Genomic DNA, 20,963 nt, shown 5'->3' on the forward strand with positions numbered 1-20,963 from the left:
TGACAACATTCATGTTTTATCTCGTCTCTATTCCACACCCTAAGTGATGTGTCAGCAACTCATCTGTGTTGCCCAGGATGCCAAACTGTGAGTCCGCCCTCAGGTGTTGGGTATAGGCCCAGGCAGGAGTGCATGGCATCACTCAAAACAGCAGTTAGAGGTTACTCATTCTATGTCCCAATAAAAGAGAATTATTTCACAATAAGGAACAAAATCATTTTAGTTTGATTATTGAATACTTGGCCATTCATTACAATGAGGGACAAAGAGAAAGGCAAAGGTTTTTTTATGGCCACATTGAGACTATTTATAGGATAGGAAGAGGGAAAGGATGGACAGGGGCAGCTGGGACATGGGGGTATATTTGGGATGGGAGTGAAGGCTGGCATAGAGGGGGTGGAGGGTGACAAACTCACGATCTGGGCTCTGACCTAGAATCTTAACCAAGAGTGCTTAGTGTTGTGTAGCCTGTCTTTGATCCTCAAAGTTGTTTAATTCTTTGCCTGTATTTAAGTAAAGGCTGTGACATTATCTTTAATCAGAATCAGCTTTATTGGCCAGGTTTGCGTAAACAAACCTGGCCAAAGGAATTTGACTCTGCTTACTGTAATCTTTCTTCATTGGCCTTTCACAAGTTTTTTCTTACTGTTTCTGCAAATGAATGGCAGTAGGTAAACTAAAGACCTTTATACTGAAATGTCTTCACATTTCTCTTTCTCTGCATATGACTCGGTTATTCCTGTCTATTATGGGAACACTTGGGAGCTTGTGGTTTCTACAGCATTTGAGGCAGAGTTTCCAAACCCAGCCCAAGGCGTGTGTGTGTGTGTGTGTGTGTGTGTGTCTGTGTGTGTGTGTGTGTGTGTGTGTGTGTGTGTGTGTGTGTGTGTGTGTGTGTGTGTGTGTGTGTGTGTGTGTGTGTGTGTGTGTGTGTGTGTGTGTGTGTGTGTGTGTGTGTGTGTGCAGTGGAAGTGTAAATCAAGACAGAACCTGTAACTGTCCCTGACTCATCGAAGGTGGAACAGCTAACTCTTGTGCCCTGGCTATGAAACACTGTCTGAGAGTATGTGAGAAAACCTAGAGTGCCAACTGTGGGCATCAACATGCGATCTTGAATGTCTCTAAAAGCCACTGGCCTAGCTTTTAATGTTAATGTAATGTCTCCTGAGAGAATAACATTTATTTTGGTTAGGTAACTATACTGTTATTGAATAAAAGCATCACTGAATAACATCAACCACAACAATAGCAAAGCATTCGATTACATTGGAAAGATAATTCTCAAGCTCAGGGCTATTGATTTTGAAGATAAAACAGACAATAAAACACTAAATAAAGTACAACATAATACTGACATTGTAATGCAGACAAGCATCTCTGAAGTCAACATTCAAAATAGAGACAATACATAAATACCTAACAATATTCATTGCATCTATTTATAGGACTAGTTAGATCGTTCTGAAAGAATGTCAGACACTCCTTCCCTACTATATTCCAAGTCCCTTCCAATATTTACTGGACACAAATATAACACTGGAACGTTGTTGCAATGGTAAAAAAGAATAGTAGGAAAGAACCAACACAAGTGGAACAGATCTGCCCACATAGGTCAGAAGAATATAGGCCTACTCAGAAATATGAGAATCTTTGGACCTACACTGTAAGACCTATGCTCCCACCCCCTATGTGTACCCCCCATTACAACATAAATGGAGGGTACACAATGTGTACTAGAAGCATTGTGTTGGCTTTGTCTTGATGTGAGCATGTCGGTGAGGGGGGTTCCTGCATGCACATCCAGACTTCCTGTCAGCTTAGAGGTCTCTGGGCCCCTATTTCCTGTTTTGCCCTTTTTGCTTGGATATCCTCACCTGACAATAACAACTATGTGCAGGGCAAACAGGACAACCAGCTACTAAATAACAAGTCCAAAACTGGAAGGCGAGTAGTCTTTTTGTATTCTATAATTTGGTATATGATTACATCTAAAGTTGTCAAAATGCAACATGACAATATGAAGCTGATTAAAAGGGTTATAGTAAAAATATGCATTTGAAGTAAAATGTAAGGACCTACTATTCCGATCCATAATGTAAAATCATTGCTTGACTTTCTCTTTCTTAATGTCATGAAGGATAAAACCATAGCAAAAACAAAGATTAAAAACTAGAGCCATTTAAGAATCAAAGCCATGCAGTTATATTCCAGTACACTAGGCTATAGGATCTCAGGATGTTATGGGCGTTTTGTTGTGTCTCTTTATAAATTCTTGTGTTGTGCTCCGGAGGATTCAGACTGAGAGCCTTCTACAAGATCTATTTTTACCCCTAGACTCAGGGTCCACAAACCAGACACTGTGAACAGGTGTCCTGCTGAAACCTAGCCTCAAACTAGAGGAAGGCTTTGTCATCGGAATAACCCTCACTTCCAATCATTTTCTGGCTGTAATAAGGACACAATGAGAGCTGTAGTGTAACCCCCCCCCCCCCACACACACACACACACACACACACCAACCCTCTCCTCCATCTCTTTCCCCTGGGATAGAGCACACAACATTGCCTAATAAGCTCATGTAAAACTGGAATGAGTTGTTTATACTGGCAAAAACCGGGAGAGGGGGTGAGACATCACAGAACGGGCGCAGGCCCAAGCTCTCAGTTGAGTGTGAGTTTAGAAAGAGGCCAGGACTGCACAACTTTTGCCACTGAATAAATTCCTTGTCTGACACAGTATATCTTAACAATTCTGGAAAGTGTGATGACATCATTTTAAATAAAGTGTAAGATGGGAGATTGTTTTTATTTAAAACAGCCTACAATTTTTGGGGATCTCTTGCTTTACAGAAAAGAAGAAGAATGGTTTATCCAAAGAGTTTCCATCCAATCAGATTTTCTAAGTGTAATATAACTCTGAATAGGAAATGATGAGAAAATCTCCCAACGACAATGAGCACATCACTGGCAATGGAACTACACAAAATTACTGCCACCTATTGGCCTCTGGAAGAAGATATTTGAGAGTTGGTGCAGTTTCAACGTTTCTTGTAATTTCTCTTTTGCCAAATCCCACTCCACCAAAACAAACCAATGTCCCAAAATCTCATTTTGAATAAAAAGTATTGTATTCACAAATTCAGAATTACATGTAATACTGTATATGGACACATATATGGAAAATAAACCCAACATTTGATTTCATATAAAAGACAAAACTATGCAAAATGGTCGTACAAGTGTAGATACAAAGAAGTTCCATATTGTTGGAAATACAATCTTCATTCATAGTGGTAATTACACTTGAATACAAAGAAAGATTAAAATATATATTATGGATATCTTGGGACTATACATCTAGAGCTTGGAGCCAAATGGCTTCACACTAGGCAAATGCATGAGGCAAAACTTGAATCAACATTCCTCTTTTTGTCATTGTTTTCCTTTTCCTGCTTTTCTTCCTCATCCGGTATTTCAGGCAACACACTACATTTCCTTCATTTTAGGCCTACATTTAAAGCCTGTACACTGAATGACCTTTCATATGTTAGAGTAAACATGTTGCTTACCACACTGATACAATTCAGGCTGCTACAAATCCAAAATAAAGCAATGTTTGTTTTGACAGGGAATTAGAATTTAGAAGTTACAGAAGGAATTTGGCAAATTTATATGGGGATATGGAAGGAGTCTTTGATCCACTGGTCACGGGAGTTCTGGGCTGGCTGTGGCAAAGTGGACCGAGGGGCATCCTGAGACTCTCTGCTTCCTCCTTCAGTCTCCTCTTCTTCCTCCTCTTCCTCATCCTCAGAATAACCATTTTCAGTGGTGAAGGAACTCTCTGATAGCAAAGAGGACGAGATGTCTTGGAAGGCACCTTTGTACTCCTGGATGGATTCATAGAGTGACCATAGCTGGCAGAGTAGAGACATGTCCAACTGTCTTAAGCCCACCTAACAAAGGACAGAGTGTTGTGTCAGTCTACATATCAAAATATGATGCACATGATGGATATGCCACTGTTTAATAGCTTTAGCACAATGACATTTTTAACAATGACGATTAACTAAAGCATAGGCTGGAATTTGTCTAGGCAACAATTAAATAATATCTGTAGGCTACAAGCATCACTGCTATTTATCATGAATTGGCCTTCAGAATCAGATTGCTAGTCTGTAGGAAAACTCTTTGTTTTGGTTTTGTTGAGGTTGTTTGTCTTACCATTTCTTTTCGCAACATAGCCAATGCTGCATCCAAGCTTGCGGGTTTGCTTCGACCAAGGGAGTCGCTCACCCGGGACTTACTGATGTCGGCCTGAATGCGTGTTCTTTTACTGTACACCTTCTCTATGTCCCGCCAGGAGCCGCCGCTAGAGTTGAGGATACCGCTCAGGCCCTTCGGTAAAGGGGGTAAGCCCTCAATCGAACAGACGCTTCCCGCTGGACACTCCGGCGGACTGGACTGGAAACCGTTCATTTTCTAGGCTGAATACGAGACTGAATAACAGTGCAGACACTGAATTAATATCCTTTAGCAAATGAAAGGGATTAACTGTGTGTTAATAATCGATGACTGTAAAACAATAGCATATGCAAATTATATAAAACAATGTTAGGCTAAAGTCTAGTCGATTAGGCTACTACAGCAGTAACTGTGGGACCTACAGTAGCCTAACTGTAGGCTACATTGTTTCAAGGAAGTGTCACTGTGCTGGAAATCATTGTTCTCTGACAAATGGGACATGCTACTCAAGCTCAACAAACGTGTCCTTTCAAGTGTGTAGAATAAAATTGTGTAGGTCTATCCCACATAATGTAGGCCTAGCCTAGTTCGTGTTAACATTGTGATAATAGTGGATCTTACCTGAGTTCCAACTGTTTTGTTTATATTCCTGTCTTCATCTCGCTTGAAAAAGCTATGAACAGACTACTAAACCAACGCCCGATAGACGTTCGGTTTAATGTAGACTGACCTGCTTTACGAATCTATTTGAAGTTTGAAAATTAAGTTCTGATCAATATGTTGTGATATAGCTAGAGTTCTGTCTTTGCAAGACAACGTATTCTTTTGTCTCAGTCCCAGCCTTCAAACCTCGCCCTCAATGCAGTTACTCCCGCCTTGTAGTCATTTGCCCTAAAGCCTCTGGGTGACGCTGTTTCAAGGTGCCATTATATCCTTCAAATGAGCGATTACTGTATGCAGACTACAGTGTAGTAAAAAGACATGCAATACCTATGCAGAAGTAAAATAAGGTAGGGAGCTTTGTCTATATTGGCTAACAATGTTGCATGACAATACAGGATTAGAAGAAAATACAAGTAAGTATTTATTAATGTGTCACAACGCTTTACACAAATATCAGAACATGCACACACACCTCAAAAGCTTGTTAAATAGGCCATATTTAGAAATATATCAGCAGAACTGCCAAGGCGTGCATTCATTGGATGAAGCATTGGTCGACAAAGTTCTAGTTATAATAAATGATATATACATTTACAAATAATATCCCTTTATACACAATCACATTGTTTCATGCAAACCACCCAATCCAGATCGAGAAAGTGCTGCAACTCCAGCAGGTTTGGGTTTTGTCCGTGTAGCTCCAGCACTGTCCACGGTGAGCTCTTCAACCACCACACTATCCTCTCTCCAGCTTCCAGGCCAGAGCTTTCCAAGGCAGCGTAGGGTGCTTTCGTCCCAGTTTTCGGGGAGCAACAACATTACATAACCGGCTGCAATGATACCTGCTGCAGCTATTCTCACTTGACTTAACTGGGTCACTGAGGAGGTCACCAAAATATCTACCGCTGTGGAGAGGAAAGTTCTGTTTAGTGATACACTATGAAAACTAAGAAACGTTAGTGAGACTGAAAGACTCTCGAAATGACTTTTCATGGGTCAGTAGGACTGCATGTACAGTATATATGTACATGCAGTCATACTGACTGTATGCACTGTATATGTAGGCAATGTGCATGCATGTATGTAATCTATGATTAATATTAGTGATGGTTTACTACCTGTGCTTGCTGGAATACTCAAAAGGACCCCGAGAGAGATGAGGCAGGGGTATGTTAGTGCAACCCCAAGGTTCACCAACACGTTGAAAGCTAGACCAACCCAAAGACAGAAAAAGACTGTTAAGATGAGGACCAAACTAACAACATCAAAAACTCACTTTAATCATGACATTTTTATGATAGGCTGGACTGTGCAGTATTCATGGGTTTCATCAGGTCCCTTTCCACAGATGGGTTAATCAAGCACCATGCAGTCTGCATTCATAATCTAGGTGCTTGATTTTATACACCTGTGGAAAGGGACCTGATGAAACCCATGAATAGGTCTGAATCCCAAAGTGAGCTCTGATGACTAAGGACTAAAGATTCACAGACTTAATTGATCTCGGGTGCTAAGTGAATGAGTGTGTGAGGCCACATTGGCTCAGATAGGTATTTGGGATTGGGACAGCACTTCTCGGGATCACATGTACCTTGGTGATGTTTAATAACAAAGATGTTGTTGCTGACAATAGCACCATGCACGTGTGTTGTGCTGTTGTTTACCTTTAGAATGTCTGGATTTCCCTATGGTCTCCGTGGTAAACACTTTGAACTGTGGGTAATTCCCTTAGGTGAAGTCTGCACCGATGCAGACCCACGTAAAGGGCTCGGTAAGTGTGTACGCAGACCCTCACGACCGTTGAAATTAGACATTGGGGCAGCCCTAAGCCCTTACGAATTTCGCGAGAACGCGCACCAAAGTCTGTGAGTCTGTGAGTCCGGACTTTGGGATTGGGCCAACATGTGTGCTAGTCTGTGCTGTGGACAAAATGGCGCTACCACAGCAGGGGTAGACATTCCTATGCATGGAATCCTATATGCTCCCGGTTTCGACCACTCAGGTCTCTGTCAGGTTGTAATAAGGTACAATAAGAATGTGTGCTATGGATAACCATCTAAAGATGGTTACACTCGCTGTCAACAGCTAGCACCAGTACACACAATGACAAGTCGACAAGTCAATTCTCATGAAAAATGTGTCAGCTATTCAAAAATGTATAGTCTTGAGACGCCTATTGTGCAGTAACCAGACGTAGAGATATACATTACCCATCAACAGTGACCAGAAGTAGAGATATACATTACCCATCAACAGTGAGGCCATGATGCAGAGTGTGTTCCAGGGCATGGCCTGAGATGGGGGCCAGTACTCCACGTGTGTGAGGTAGAGCAGCACACACACCCAGGAGTGCAGCACACAGCTGAACAGGCCCACGCACGACAGCAGCACGCTGGCCGGCCCAGGGCGGAACTCTCCCACTCGCTTTCTGAACAGCACCTGGGAGAGGTGGGAGGCGTGGGGATCAGAGCAGTGTGCCTACGCCAACAGAGCCGCATTTGGAGGAGCGTGGACAAGCAGCACCGCTGAAATTCTCAGTGATAAGAGTTGCCGGTGTGTGTGTTTGTGTGTGTGTGTGTGTGTGTGAAAGACAGCGTAAGACGACTGACCTTGTACAAGGCAGATGTGGAGGCAGAGCCCACTCCAAGTGCCACACCAATTATTGAATCACTATGGAAACCGTCAGCATACGCCATCATGACAATCCCAGTAATGGACAGGATGGCTGCCACAATCTGTGCAGCATCAAACACGTCAGTGAGTGGCAGTGACCTTGGGTGCTATGCCCTTCAGGAGTCAACTAGTCATTACATTTAACAGAAAGAAATTCTGATATCTTCTACAGTACATTGAAAAAAAAAAAATACAGTATATATAACTACAGAGTAAATAATAATACAATAATACAAGCCTATTACACAAGGTATTTCACATTGAGCCCTGTAACCTCACATACTATTAACAATTAGTACAATGTGCGATCAATAATAAAATAGGAATGCATGCTAGAGAGTGTGCTTTTGCAGTTCTAAAATCCAACCTAGGTCCGTAAGTTTCAGGTGCATAATGCCTTAGGCTACTTTGATACAGTATTTCAACACTTCAAAAGACTATTATTTTACAGCGGAGGTGGGTAAAATATACATAAAGATCCTCATATGAATATTCGCCCGTCCAAACTTCTTGTTTTCCATTTAACTGAAATCATATTCTACTGAATAGAGTGGAGTAGTTACAAGAAGCAGATGTAATAGATGTTGACCCCAAGGCTAATCTAAACAGTTTAGGACACTGGGATCTTAACTGGCAGTAGTCATATACTTTAGTCAGCTTCAGATCTGTATGCAGTGGATTACCAGAGAGGGAATGCTAGAATGTCAGAATTGGGGATGAGCTTACCCTCACTCCCATGAAGCGGTCCTTGAGCCCGATCCAGGAGAGGAGGAAGATGAAGGCCTGGCTGCAGCAGAGGACCGCGCTGGCGTCGCTGGTGGAGATGCGGTGGAGGGCCAGGAGGTACAGGTACCCCGAGAGGCTCCACAGCACTGAGAACGGCGCCGCCCCCTTCAGCAGCACCCTGACCGTCACTCCGCCGTCCCCTAGGAAACTGCTGCACTGTCTGGAGGTACACAAACACCCGCTGCTCTGTCTGGAGGTATTAAAGACCTGCTGCACTGTCTGGAGGTACACAAACACCCGCTGCTCTGTCTGGAGGTATTAAAGACCTGCTGCACTGTCTGGAGGTACACAAAACACCTGCTGCACTGTTCATGTGTTGGACCAGTGGGCAGACCCGAAGCCCTCATATGGTTAGCTGGATGTACAGTACATGTTAAATATTATACATGTGTTTAAGGTTAAACAGTTGAACAAAACATTTGGAAACATACCTGACTTATAAAGGATATTTGATTTTTAAAAAAAGCACCTCAGAACAAATCAAAATAAATGTTGATCCTTGAACACTACTGGGATTACTGGAAACCGCAAGCACATTTAGCAGGTGTTGTGCAGATAAATGAAAAGTCTGTGTATGCAGTACTGTCAGATTTGAAAAGCAGCATGAGCCCAATCAGTGTTAAGTATAGACGCAGGGTGCTGATGTGTTTGTGTGTTGGGGTGTCAGGTAAAGTCATCTGTTTAACTTCACGCAGAGCTAAGGAGATTAAACATACAAAGCAGCTTGGCTTAGGTGGCGCCCTGTCATTTTAGACAGCACGTGCTATGTCCAATTACATTATACAAAACCTACACCATATGTACTAAATGTTTAATAAAAACAGACATCTGAAATAATGAGTATAAGTATAATATAAGGTAAAATGGCTGTGAGGCATTCTTTCTTCCGTAGTGTTTGGTTTTCTTCTACTCTGAGGTGAAGCTGCTCTGACCGAAAGTGAGATGCCGTTACCTGAAGCAGGAGGTGGGCCACAGTCTCTGCTCGGCTCCCAGTAAGTGGCCCAGGTAGTATATGGGGAAGAGGAGCAGGTTCCAGACGCTGCAGAACCAGGTGATGAAGTAGGGGGCATGGAGTCCAGCCAGGGCCTGCTTGGCGCTGTGGGTGGCCCCGGCCCAGGACAGAGCCACACAGCCCCCCAGCAGCACGCCCCACGTCACCTTCCTCATAGCCCTGAGGGGGCACCGGGTGCAGCAGTCCCTCGCTTCAGCCTCGCTCTCCTCATCGTCGTCCTTAACACTGCTCTCTCCGTCCAGAGTCTCCGACTGTCGCTCGGACTTTGAACGGCCATTGTCACCTGCATGATATAAGAAAGAGATTGAGCTACCCTCTCACTATGCAAGCCCAGTCCAATAACAAGCGTGAAACTAGTACATGTGAGACAGTTGTAGATCACTTGGTGCCCACAGCATCTCCACCTCAAATGAAAGTCTGTGTAGGATGCTGGGTTAACCTCTGCAATCCATTCCAGTTAGGCAAACTGACTATAGTGCCCCATCAAAATGATCTATTTTCTCTACCAGAGACCACAATTAGGAGATTACATGAAGCATATCATAAGCAGTGCCTTAAGGTTGCATATTGTGAAATTAACAATAGCAAACCACTGACTACACAAAACATACTTCTGTCTCTTCACCTCCACTACTGAATAGGTGCAAATGGCTAAATCTGATCAGTCACAATTCAACAGAGAACTAGCCTACACCTTGCAAAGCAGGCCCTTGGGCTTAATACCAGATGATACAATGTCTACAAGACAAAACAAGCGATCAAAAAGACGAAGCTGGACTCACCCCGAGCAGTGGGTAGATGAAGAGTGATAGGACCAGGTTCAGGGGAGGGAGATACTTTGGCAGATCTGTGCATGGCAGTTCTGCGGCTCGGCGGACACTCCCTTTGTTTTTGGATTGAGAGAGTAAACCTGTCATTTGAGCAAGCATCAACTTCTGGAGAATAAGCTGCTTTAAAGTAAGTGGATCTGCTAGAGCAAATGGATATTGCAATAGCAGTCAATGGAAAAAAAAGGGGGGGGGGGGGGGGGGAGTTGAGGGGTGCGTTTTACCCCAAAGGCGTTTAGTTCGACTCAGTAACTCTAGCCTATATCTTTTGCCGTTTGCGTAGCTTTGTCTAACACCTGGCCCACTTGAGACAGGTAGCCTAGTCCCTGTCCGCTTTCTCAGCAGCGGAACTGTACGTTTGTGATGAGAATACAATCTTGCAAGGACAAACGATCCACCATTATACAACATTCTTCACTGACAGAATTATGCAGAAGTTATGAAGAGAAGTTTATCCCGAATAACCAAATCTGTTTTAACAGTTTGTAAAAGCATCCTACCTCACTGTCAGCACATCGAGACTTGAAGTTCTGGCTACAGCCATGACAAACATGTCCCAAAAACCAAAACGTCGTGCATGTGTGACTATTTCCAGCCAACCTGTTGTTTTGTTAAAACATTCGACTGTTTTGTAAAGCTTTCTGCATCAGCGAGTAGCGCAGTCTGCTGTTACAGCAGACAAGCGTTGTCGGGATTCCCATTTTACCTCAACAAGCGCAACGCTCTTCACGTTACCAGGGTGACAGTCTTTCATTTGCATTTTTTTTGTTGAGGAACGCCTCTGTCTGTGTCGACTAAAATGCACATCCCTCCATTGCATAGGCTACATAAAACAATTTATACTTGGGCTTGCCAGAGATCATTTTGAAACTGGAGACAGATCGACATATTCATGCGTAACGTGGAATGACCACATCCTCATGACCACAGCCTACCAGTTTTGGACGTTAGGCTACAGAAAATGAACTAGGCTATGCATTGAACTGTTAATGATAATCTATAAACATTAATATAGACTAGTTTTTAATGGCTATAATAAATTAAATGGGAGTCCCAGTGGGGCCCTGACGAACCACCCCCCCCCCCCCCCCCCTAGCTCACTCTGTAGCTCAAATCTGTAGACTTAGTCCAGACAGAGATGTCAGAACCAGTGCATTAGTGAGCAGGCCACTCCCTGTAACAGGTTTGTGATATTGTGTTAGACCTGAACCGTCATTTATAAAGTATGTTGTACGACATCTTTGTGTTCATCAAGGATTTTATTTTTCTTCTGATCTAGCATAGAGCTCTGCATCACCCTAATCAACCCCAAGCCCTCAGGTACTATATCAGAGAAGGGTAAAGCGGATAGTAATGAAGGATCTTTGACAAGGCTGTTTCTTCTGTCATCCTGAAATACTGTCTTCATAAACAAAGGGATAAGATTTTGGACTTAGTGGAGGACTAAACCATGGAATCTCCTAAGACAAACTGTAGTTACATTATGAAGTTCTGGCTGTGTTTTTATATCATTCTAGGTAGATACTTTTGTCCAACACAACTTGAATTAATCTACCAATGAACGTCCTATTTACTCTTAATAAGAATTTTAAGTAAAGTCATATAGCCTGCATTAATAGTGATAAAGAAACAATATATAAGATAATAATTCCATTAACATACAAACCACAACTCTGTAAGGAGGATTGAATAGTTTGATATGTATATGGCAAATAGATTGCGCCTTTAGAGGCTTTTTGCTTTAATGTAGTTTGCTTTGCTTCAGTTGCTATCTCTAGATTACATTATATCATTCCACCAACGAGAAACCACAGAAGAAGAGTCTTGGCTGTGACCCCTTGGTGTTGATGGAAGGCTGAAATACAGTAGGCAGTCATTAGGGGACAGCTGTGAGCAAGAGCTGGATCATGGAATAAAGATAGCAAAGTACAGATCCACACAAGTGTCCTAGGCCAGAGTGAGGGATTGGAATTTAATTCTGGCTGCTATTTTTATCTGGTTACCTCAGTTAAAGTCACTGTATAATTGGCTTTCCTTACAACATGTGATAGTGTGCCATAATCATAGTAATATTACTACCTCACTCATATTGAAACTTACCATTAGGCTATCCTTCACTCCTCAAATGCAAGTCATAGAAATAAGTTATCATGAAAACTATATCATGGATTTTGGAATATCGTAAACCACATACAAAAGGAGACAACAGTCTTTTACACATTTTTATTTGGCTCAGTGACATATCAATCAAAAACATCAAACATGACAAACATTACCGTAGTTACGTTTTTTTCTCGATTGGAATACAAACGTCTGTTCTAATTAAGGAGGACTTTGGTGAGCTAGACAAGTAATCACAAATATTCTAAAGACGTTACATGCAAATCCCATCCACTGTCTTTTAGTTTTACAAAGAGCACACTTTATGTTCTGAGTTTCCTTATCACACAGAACAGGTGAGAGGATGTAATGTGATGAAAGATCACAATCTTCAACAGTTTCAGATACAATTTCTGCTGACAACTGTGTAGGACTTCAATGTATCAATGCGTACATACAATTTAGTGTTGGTTAGACAGAATAGCTTTAAGTTGCACATATAACATATCTGACTGGGTGATGAGAGACTTCTGTAGTGCTTGAAGATCCCTGATCTCTTTTCTTTCACTGGTGCCTGGGTGTATCGCTCTCTTTTCCTCCTTGTCCATCCAGCCCATCCTTCCTATTAATGTTATCCTTTTCCAGTGGCTATACGTCGTTCCGCATCCTCAGTTGTGTCTCCAGCGTGGTCCGTTTTATGCTGAGGGAAATCTACATGGGGAATATGTGTCCTGTAAGAATGACAAAATGGAACAATAAGCCAAAAGAAATATCAAAATGAATGTTATATCCAACAATCAAGAAGATAGAGAGTCGGTGGGTATGATCAAACAGCTCACCTTTGTGTTGAAGGGAACTCTACACCTTGTGAGCTTGAGAGCAAGAGAAAAAACATTCATTCATTTGGGAAATCTTTGACTGCAAGGTTTAGAAAAAGCAATGAAGACCATCCATGTTGTACTGAATGTAATGAGTGACTTACACATGAGCTCATGCTGCGTAGAGCACAGCAGTGGAGGTGGCGATGGTAGAAGGGGTGGTGTTGAGGGGGGTTGAGGGGGTGGGTTGCAAGAGAATGACATTAGAAAGAGTTTGCAAAATGGCATTTCTGTGGCCAATAAAATATCTCAGGATGTGGTCAGAAACTTACCTGCTGGTTTGGGGTTCATCAGAGTGACAGGGAGCTCTACTGTCACATCACTGGAGGGGAAAACCAAAACAACATAAACGTGCCATACTACATATTCTATGTCAGAAATCACAAAGGTTTCCCTGCTCTAACATAGTAAAACCAACAGTAATGCTTTGCAAGATACTTTAGTGACTTACGTAGATGTCAAACCTCCCAGCAGACTGTAAAGAAAAGCAATAAAATCCATATTAATTCAAACAAATTTCATCTTTGATAATTTCATACAGAGACAACTACAGACTTTGAGTGTGTGGGTGGGCTGTTTAAGAAGTAACTTACCCTCCACCACCTGCCGTCAAGGTGACTTTAATTTTGTAGGTGACCAAGATTCCCAAAACCTCCTTCTCCATTCCTGGCCTCAGGCTATGGAGATCAGCAGATAAACATGTATGATATAAATAGTGAAATAAGGGCCAATAGTCTATAAATAAAATTATTTGAGCGTCTTGAAAGTCTGTGGATCTAGCAACTCTGTGCTTACACTGTGGTTGAGGCCAGGTTGGTGTCCTCGTCTTTGAGTCTGCCGTCCAGAGCCAAGCCTTGTTTGGACTTGTTCACAACTGGAGTGACGGAGAAAGTCTTGTCCAGTGATCCGCCAGAGTCCAATGATTCACTGTAATGCACAACTTTGAGTGAGTCCCTTGCAACACTGATCACTGAAGCCTCAAATACTCACTAGTCTCTGAAGAGATGAATCAAAAGTGAGCATGTAAAACGCACATGTTTGGAGAGAAAAGACACTTACGAGAATTCTTCGCTTAAGACATTCTTGGTATATTTGTCTGCAGAGTACAGCACGACATCTGTGGTCTGGTCAACTGAAATCGAGAATAACCAAGGCCCATCAAAAACCCTCAAATACATTAGTGATACATCTAATGTTATCTTTATTAAATGTTTAACATTAAATCTATCAGCTACAGTACGTACTGGTAACTTTGACTTTCTTCACTGGTTTGCCGCCATCATTCTTTGCTTTGACTTTAATGGGAATTGCCTCGCCGTGGTAATAGATCTGAAACCAAAGGAAGTAGTAAGCATTCATCCACACAACAATGCTGTTACTATGATATGAAGGAACAATGGGATGAAGCGTACCTCCTTATCTAGGGAGGCTGTGACGCTAATAGAATTTTTGCTTGTTTCTTGGGTGGGTCCAGCGCCGGTCTTGTCAGGAGCAAACTGAATCTTGCGGATGACCAGGCGGCAGGTATCCCTGAAGAGGCCGAGTTAGAAGAGGAAAAGAGAGAAAGAGAACAATTGAAAAGAGGTCTTATCATTAGCAGAGGTGAGAATCTCCAGCTTCACAGAGTAAAAGTCTCGTCTCAGGTCTACCTGAGGGATGTCACTAGTTAGCTCATCTCCCTGGCTTGAAAAGTTGTGCTAACTAGAATCAGTCAGTTTAGTAAACACGGTTCTACCACGTATTTAGCTGTAACAAATATGTGATAGGACTTTTTCTTTCTGAAGTCTGTTAAAATGATTGAGAAAATGCTGAATTAGTTGTATGATATAACAATACTGGCAAGAGGCCTATGACATGGGGAAAAAACAGACTCTTACTTCTTCTCAACTGTCTCATCAGGATCATCTGCTGCGTTGGCAACATAGCCCTTGACTTCAAAGTCCACACCACAGGCCTGGGAAACAGAAGTGCAAGATATGACATGACATTCATTTTTGCTGCTGAGTTTGCCTAATGCATACTGTAGATTCTAACGCTCAGCTCGTGTCTCCTGTATAGCCGAGCGGCTTGTATGGAGCCTGACTTTGCTCACCTTGCCTTTGTCCTCCTCTCCTGGTTGGAGTGTGACGGAGCAGGGCAGGTTTGTTGGGATCTAAAACAGGAGGGATTAGAGGCAGAGATTAAGGGCTGGGAGAGTGCATGAATGGTCAACGATGCGGCAGGTGGAGTAATACATACGTTGAATGTGAAGGGGACACCTTGTTCACCAGCTTTGGTCAGCAGAGCTTCATGCATCGCAGTCTTGGAGGGTTTGTGATCTGCTGGGGGGTACAACTGTACCTGTTGGAACCAGATGTCTTTTCTGAAGGACAGACCAATGACATCGAGGTCATCACGACCATAGCGGAAAGCACAGGCAAGCTGAATCCAAGCTGCACACAGGGACAAAACATGATTTATCACAATGAAAAAATTGAAGATAAGGTTATTTCATTGTAATTGTGTTATAACATATTATTTGTGCCAAGGCTGGTGAAGAACACCAAAATAATTGTGTGAGTTGAAAGTTGTAAGTCAATTGTATGTAATACTGTGTTGATTTACCTTTCTTGCCATCAAGACCAGAAGGATCAACTTTCAGGACACCCTCTGAAGTGAAGAAAAAAACATTAATTTTGGTGGTTGGTTGTTTGTTTGTTGATAACTTGGTTGAACACGATAGCCTAGATCATATTAGAATTGAGTCCAGAGACAGTTACTCACCAACAGTGTCAACATTCTCCACGTGGTCAATATAGTCCCTCTTTCCCAAATACAGGGTCAGCTGTAAATGGAGTTACAGGTTCATGTGTCAGAATTTTCTGTCAAGCATCAGAGCTTGAGAGAAATACTGAAAAGGAAATCAAACAAGATGACTTACCTGGCCATTTCCACTGGTTTTCTTGAAAACCCTAAAACAAAAGAGTGAGACAGATTCATAAAATTGTAGTCAATAAAAAATGCACTAAATGTAAAATATTCTAGTGGTAAAAGTCTTGAATATGAATGAATATAAGTACTAAATATACTAGTCACTATGAACTCTAAATTCCTCAACAAGTTTGACCTTCTGTGCAAATGACCTCTGGTCATTAGAGCTGTCAGTAGTCTCGCGTTCTTGTTGGTATATAAAGAACCGTCCTGACATGGCCTTTAATCTGGCAGGTCTGAATAGAGACTTCTTAGTCTTACTCCATGATGGAAGCCTCTTAACGCATTCTGACAGGTGACTTAAGGGACCACTCTATGCCTGTAATGCAGGAGCACAGCTTGTGTCGAAGAGCACCTGCTTGGCTGCCAACTGCAGATTACTCAAGATTGTGATGTAATCTCTTTATGGGAAACCTGTGTGTGTGTGTGCGTGCGTGTGTGTGTGTGTGTGTGTGTGTGTGTGTGTTTGTGTGTGTGTGTGTGTGTGTGTGTGTGTGTGTGTGTGTGTGTGTGTGTGTGTGTGTCTGTGTGTCTGTGTGTGTGTGTGTGTGTGTGTGTGACATAACCTTATTGAAACACATCTTGAAACCTACAGCCTATCCCAAGATGGATATGGCAAAGGGTTTACGTGACTTGGAGGTTTTGACACATAGATTTTTTTGTCACACAAAAGATGCTATTATGCCCTGTCTAACACCTTATATTTTGTATTATACACAAGGAAGTATTATAAACATGTGAGTGGACAGCACTGACAGTCAGAAGAGTACTTACTTGGCCATTGTTTTAAATTAGATGTGTCTGCGAGTAAAAGAAAAAGAACATTCATTAGGACCTTTTCACTAACAAGGAGAAAACCAGCAAAAACATTCTTGGTATAATGTTTGCAAGGTATAATATATAATAGGTGTAAATGTGTGTAATATTAGTGTGTGTTTGTGTGTGTGTGTGTGTGTGTGTGTGTGTGTGTGTTTGAGAGAGAGAGAGAGAGAGAGAGAGTGTGTATGTGTGTGTGTCTGTGTGTATGTGTGTGTGTGTGTGTGTGTGTGTGTGTGTGTGTGTGTGTGTGTGTGTGTGTGTGTGAGCACACGCACGCACATGTGTGCCTGTTTATCTGTTTGGGTGTAATTGTGCCTGTGCATTTGCACCTGAGTGCGCAGGTTTGTGTGCGTGTGTGTGTTATGCAGAGGGAGGACCTGCCTTATTTAAATCTTATTTAATGAGATTACATTATCATCTGAGCAAAATCTTTCACAGAGATTACGGTGAATGGCAAGGGTCATTCACTGGACCACTCCTTAAGCCTGTAAGGTACACAATAGCGAAGACCCAGAACTATTTTCATTCAGCTATTCTTACAGTTCTAAGCAGGGACGTCAGACACTAAATTTATCAAGTCTGACTCTAAACTAAAAGGGATTTACAAAAAAGGTGAGCTGTATTCCAGGAATACCAGGAGTTTAAGTTAACATGGTGGGCTAAGTATATTGTTGCTTTACTCAACAAATTATTGTTTTAACCAATTCATTATATTAGCAATGGTGAAAATCTGTGACAATAAAACTTCATGTAAACAACAAACATTGTTCTTGCAATGGTGACAACTATTGGGCAATTGCTCTGTCGCTAGTTTGGAGTGTAACACGGTTTTAAACTCCAACTCCCAACTCAAACTCCAGTTTAAAACCGTGTTAAACTCCAAACTAGCGACAGGGCAATTGCTCCTATGTGCTTTGAAGTAAAATAACAGTCACCAAAGCCTATCTATGTTATCTTTTCATTAGCCTTATCCCTGAAGGACAGTAAATACTACATGTGTTTCTATTATTCTGACCTCTGGTGACAATTCATAGTGTCAAACTAATACCATTCTTGTAGAATTGGACATTCAGGAGTTCTCAGTGTTAATTCTGTAAACCTGATTCTTTCATCAATTATAATCAGTAAAATTTAGTGTGAGTAGAGTGATAAAATACAACTCTCTACATTGCTGTAATAACTCTCTAAGAGTCTATGCCAGTTGAATTCTTCTTGTGTACCATGCAAGTGCACAAGATACTGTATGAGTGTATGGTGTGTAACTTGAAGTGGCTGCAGCATAAGTCAAACAATCAAACAATCAGATACAGAAGACTGCTTAGACCAGGTTGCTTTGAAACTAAGAGCAGCAAGATGCCCCTAACGCAACGCATGCCAACTCTAGTTGGAATTACTGTGTTATCTCGTCTTTGTAAGTAGTTGTACAACATTGTACACATTTCTGCATGCACCCACAGACCACTGCAGACAGGACAAATACTGTAAACAGCAGTGATATTGACATGAACTGATTTCCAAACAAAAGACAGATCCTATCAGTCTTGCTGTAAACCATCTTTTGTGCATCTTCACTCTAAATAATTGTCTCAAAACAGCAGTGCATACAACGCAATGTACCTACCTGTTGACTTTTTCACAGCAAATGTCGGCCTACTTGACTATATTCCGCAAGGAACGTTCAGTGCACAGAATGCAGCACAGGTGCAGTTGTCCACGTTTTATACTGAGGCCGTCACCCCTCCTGTATAGGTTTAGGCTACCCATAGACACCGTAATCTGTCTTTTAATCCAATTAGTCAAGTTAGCTGTTTACTAATTACAGCCACATAGTGTGTAAAAATAAACAATACAGATTCAAATAGAACCGTTATATCACCTAGTGACCGAATATAGATGGTCCAAGACTGAGCTAGTTACAACAAATATTCTGTGCAGCTTTGAACTCATTTGCCACCATTCTGCCTGGATTTTAAATGGTTGCCATCAGTTGTCAACAAAATTGACTCTAGCATTCACGTGTCAAAACAAATTTGTGCTCAGCTGTACTGTGTTTCGCCAGCAGGTAGGCTACTTAGGTATATATGGTTACCTGTCCTGACAAAAACATTTGCAGATGAGGCCTATGATGGAACATTTAAAGTGTGTTGACAACATAGTTCATGATTGTGAGTGAAGCTGATTGGAGAACTGATAATCAGTTCTCCAATCATTATTTAAAATCAAATTGTTTTCTGTAATCCCACACAAAGTAACACTGATTGACATTTAAACTGACTGGAAAGGTATGAGACACCTTGTGATGTGTAACCTCCCCACCATTCACGCGCACACAAACACACACACACACACGCACACGCACACGCACGCACGCACGCACGCACGCACACAAATAATAAGCAACTTAATGTCTCAAGGTGTGTGTCTGTTTGAAACATTGGGAAGACTTTCATAGAGCTATATTGATTTATGTTGACAGTGATCCTTTAGCTTCAGAATTCAGCTTTCACCATCTCCAGACAATATGGAGCAGAGTTGTTGGTAGGACCTGGATCATCAGCCCTCTCCATAGCCATGGTGGAAATAAACATCACAAAAATGTATCTGAAAGTGCAATCCTCTTTTTCGTGCTTTATTTCTCAACTTTATAATGGTAAAAAATGTTGTTTTGTTGAGTTGATGTGAAGGCCCCTCCCTGAACCGTAAATACCGGTATGTGTATCCTCATTTAACTCATATGTCAACAGATGGGTCAGGGGTTTAAAACTCCTTGGTAACCATGGTGATCGTGGTACACTAACCCATGCCCTTTCTGACCTTCTAATCTACAGCCACTAGCATGTTTCTTGTGGTTGCAGGGCTCTTCCTTGATTGAGGAAGAAATGTCACATCAGTACCACTGGTTGTGAAACAGCGCGGACATTCTAGGAATGCCATGTTTCATTTCAAGAAAGTCTGCATAGAGTGCTTTGTGGCCCATGTTATACTTTGTTTATGTAATGGCTCTCAACCAATGGCAGAGCAGTGCTTGCTGCCAAGCCATGGGAGGAGTTGGGAACCACACGTAGGCTACATGTCTACCATTAGAAAGAGAGAAAGGCGGAGTACACACATAGTATTCAACAAACATATTAGAGTGGCCTAGTATACCTTCTCAGGGTGTTCTAGGCCAATGACCAGATTTGTTGATATTGTTGTCTTATACAACATCTTAAGAAACATGAATGGCAAATGTTACAAAATATAACAGTAAAACATAACATGTCACTAATTAAAGCTAAAATGGACTAAATGGACCTCAACCTGGCTGAGGGAAAGAGCTGTTAGTTAAACAACCTACTGTGTGCTAATAATCCCATGTTTGTGTATTTAGTAGACAAACTAGACAATGCTGGAAAAGTGCCAAATAGGACACATGGAAAAGAATATACAATGAGGAGTGATGGTGGTGACACTGAACATAAGAATGCTGTGAGAAAATGACGTGAAAGAGCTCTCCTGAAGTGTATCAAATAGTACATTGCATGAGGAAAGAGTAACAATAGTGTCACAGACATACACATTGTTCTTAAAATAAATCACATCACTCATTTATGTGCAGCCATCTGTTTGAAGCTGAAATGGTCTAGAACACTATCCGTGTCATCAGACAGAGCCATGTAGTGTGATTCCACTCAAATTCAGCTCCACTCTATGTTCTCAGCGGTTCTAGGATTCCACTCAAATTCAGCTCCACTCTATGTTCTCAGCGGTTCTAGGACTGTGATATGTCTTGACGTGACCTGCCACATCAACATCGTAGCGATTCCATTAAGTGTTCTCCCTGCGATATTGTCTTGTCTTCCAACAAGCGTCCAATGGCTTGGCACTTAAACCACTGAGCATCTCATGCCCAGGAGGCCCTAACAGACGGCGTTGGCTCGTTTGACAGGTGGACTCAGTCCCCCTGCGTGTGTGAGAGAATGATTGGCAGATAAATCTCACTCAGTCTGATTGT

General features: G+C 41.9%; 3 protein-coding genes across 3 annotated transcripts; all 3 read right to left on the reverse strand.

Moving 5' to 3' along the window:
* Window positions 1–3,108: 3,108 nt before the first annotated feature.
* Window positions 3,109–5,105, reverse strand: fam89b (family with sequence similarity 89 member B). Its single transcript, XM_062537231.1, has 3 exons — window positions 4,863–5,105; window positions 4,221–4,495; window positions 3,109–3,952 (listed from the first exon to the last, which is right to left on the reverse strand). Exons 2-3 carry the CDS (start codon window positions 4,473–4,475, stop codon window positions 3,668–3,670), a joined length of 540 nt encoding a protein of 179 aa, XP_062393215.1. The 5' UTR covers window positions 4,476–4,495; window positions 4,863–5,105; the 3' UTR covers window positions 3,109–3,667.
* A 207-nt stretch (window positions 5,106–5,312) lies between these two features.
* Window positions 5,313–9,530, reverse strand: LOC134079656 (solute carrier family 35 member F4). The gene is made up of 6 exons (XM_062535746.1): window positions 9,316–9,530; window positions 8,304–8,523; window positions 7,514–7,639; window positions 7,151–7,343; window positions 6,023–6,112; window positions 5,313–5,809 (listed from the first exon to the last, which is right to left on the reverse strand). Exons 1-6 carry the CDS (start codon window positions 9,528–9,530, stop codon window positions 5,523–5,525), a joined length of 1,131 nt encoding a protein of 376 aa, XP_062391730.1. The 3' UTR covers window positions 5,313–5,522.
* Window positions 9,531–13,160: 3,630 nt separating this feature from the next.
* Window positions 13,161–18,649, reverse strand: arr3a (arrestin 3a, retinal (X-arrestin)). The gene is made up of 16 exons (XM_062537511.1): window positions 18,591–18,649; window positions 16,925–16,951; window positions 16,101–16,131; window positions 15,944–16,004; window positions 15,785–15,829; window positions 15,419–15,612; window positions 15,273–15,332; window positions 15,058–15,134; window positions 14,593–14,710; window positions 14,425–14,509; window positions 14,240–14,312; window positions 13,976–14,107; window positions 13,774–13,857; window positions 13,632–13,655; window positions 13,453–13,502; window positions 13,161–13,174 (listed from the first exon to the last, which is right to left on the reverse strand). The coding sequence occupies exons 2-16, from the start codon at window positions 16,930–16,932 to the stop codon at window positions 13,161–13,163; spliced, it is 1,056 nt and encodes a 351-aa protein (XP_062393495.1). The 5' UTR covers window positions 16,933–16,951; window positions 18,591–18,649.
* Between the last annotated feature and the right edge of the window lie 2,314 nt (window positions 18,650–20,963).

Source organism: Sardina pilchardus, chromosome 5, assembly GCF_963854185.1.
Source record: "Sardina pilchardus chromosome 5, fSarPil1.1, whole genome shotgun sequence".
NCBI classification, from domain to species: domain Eukaryota; kingdom Metazoa; phylum Chordata; class Actinopteri; order Clupeiformes; family Clupeidae; genus Sardina; species Sardina pilchardus.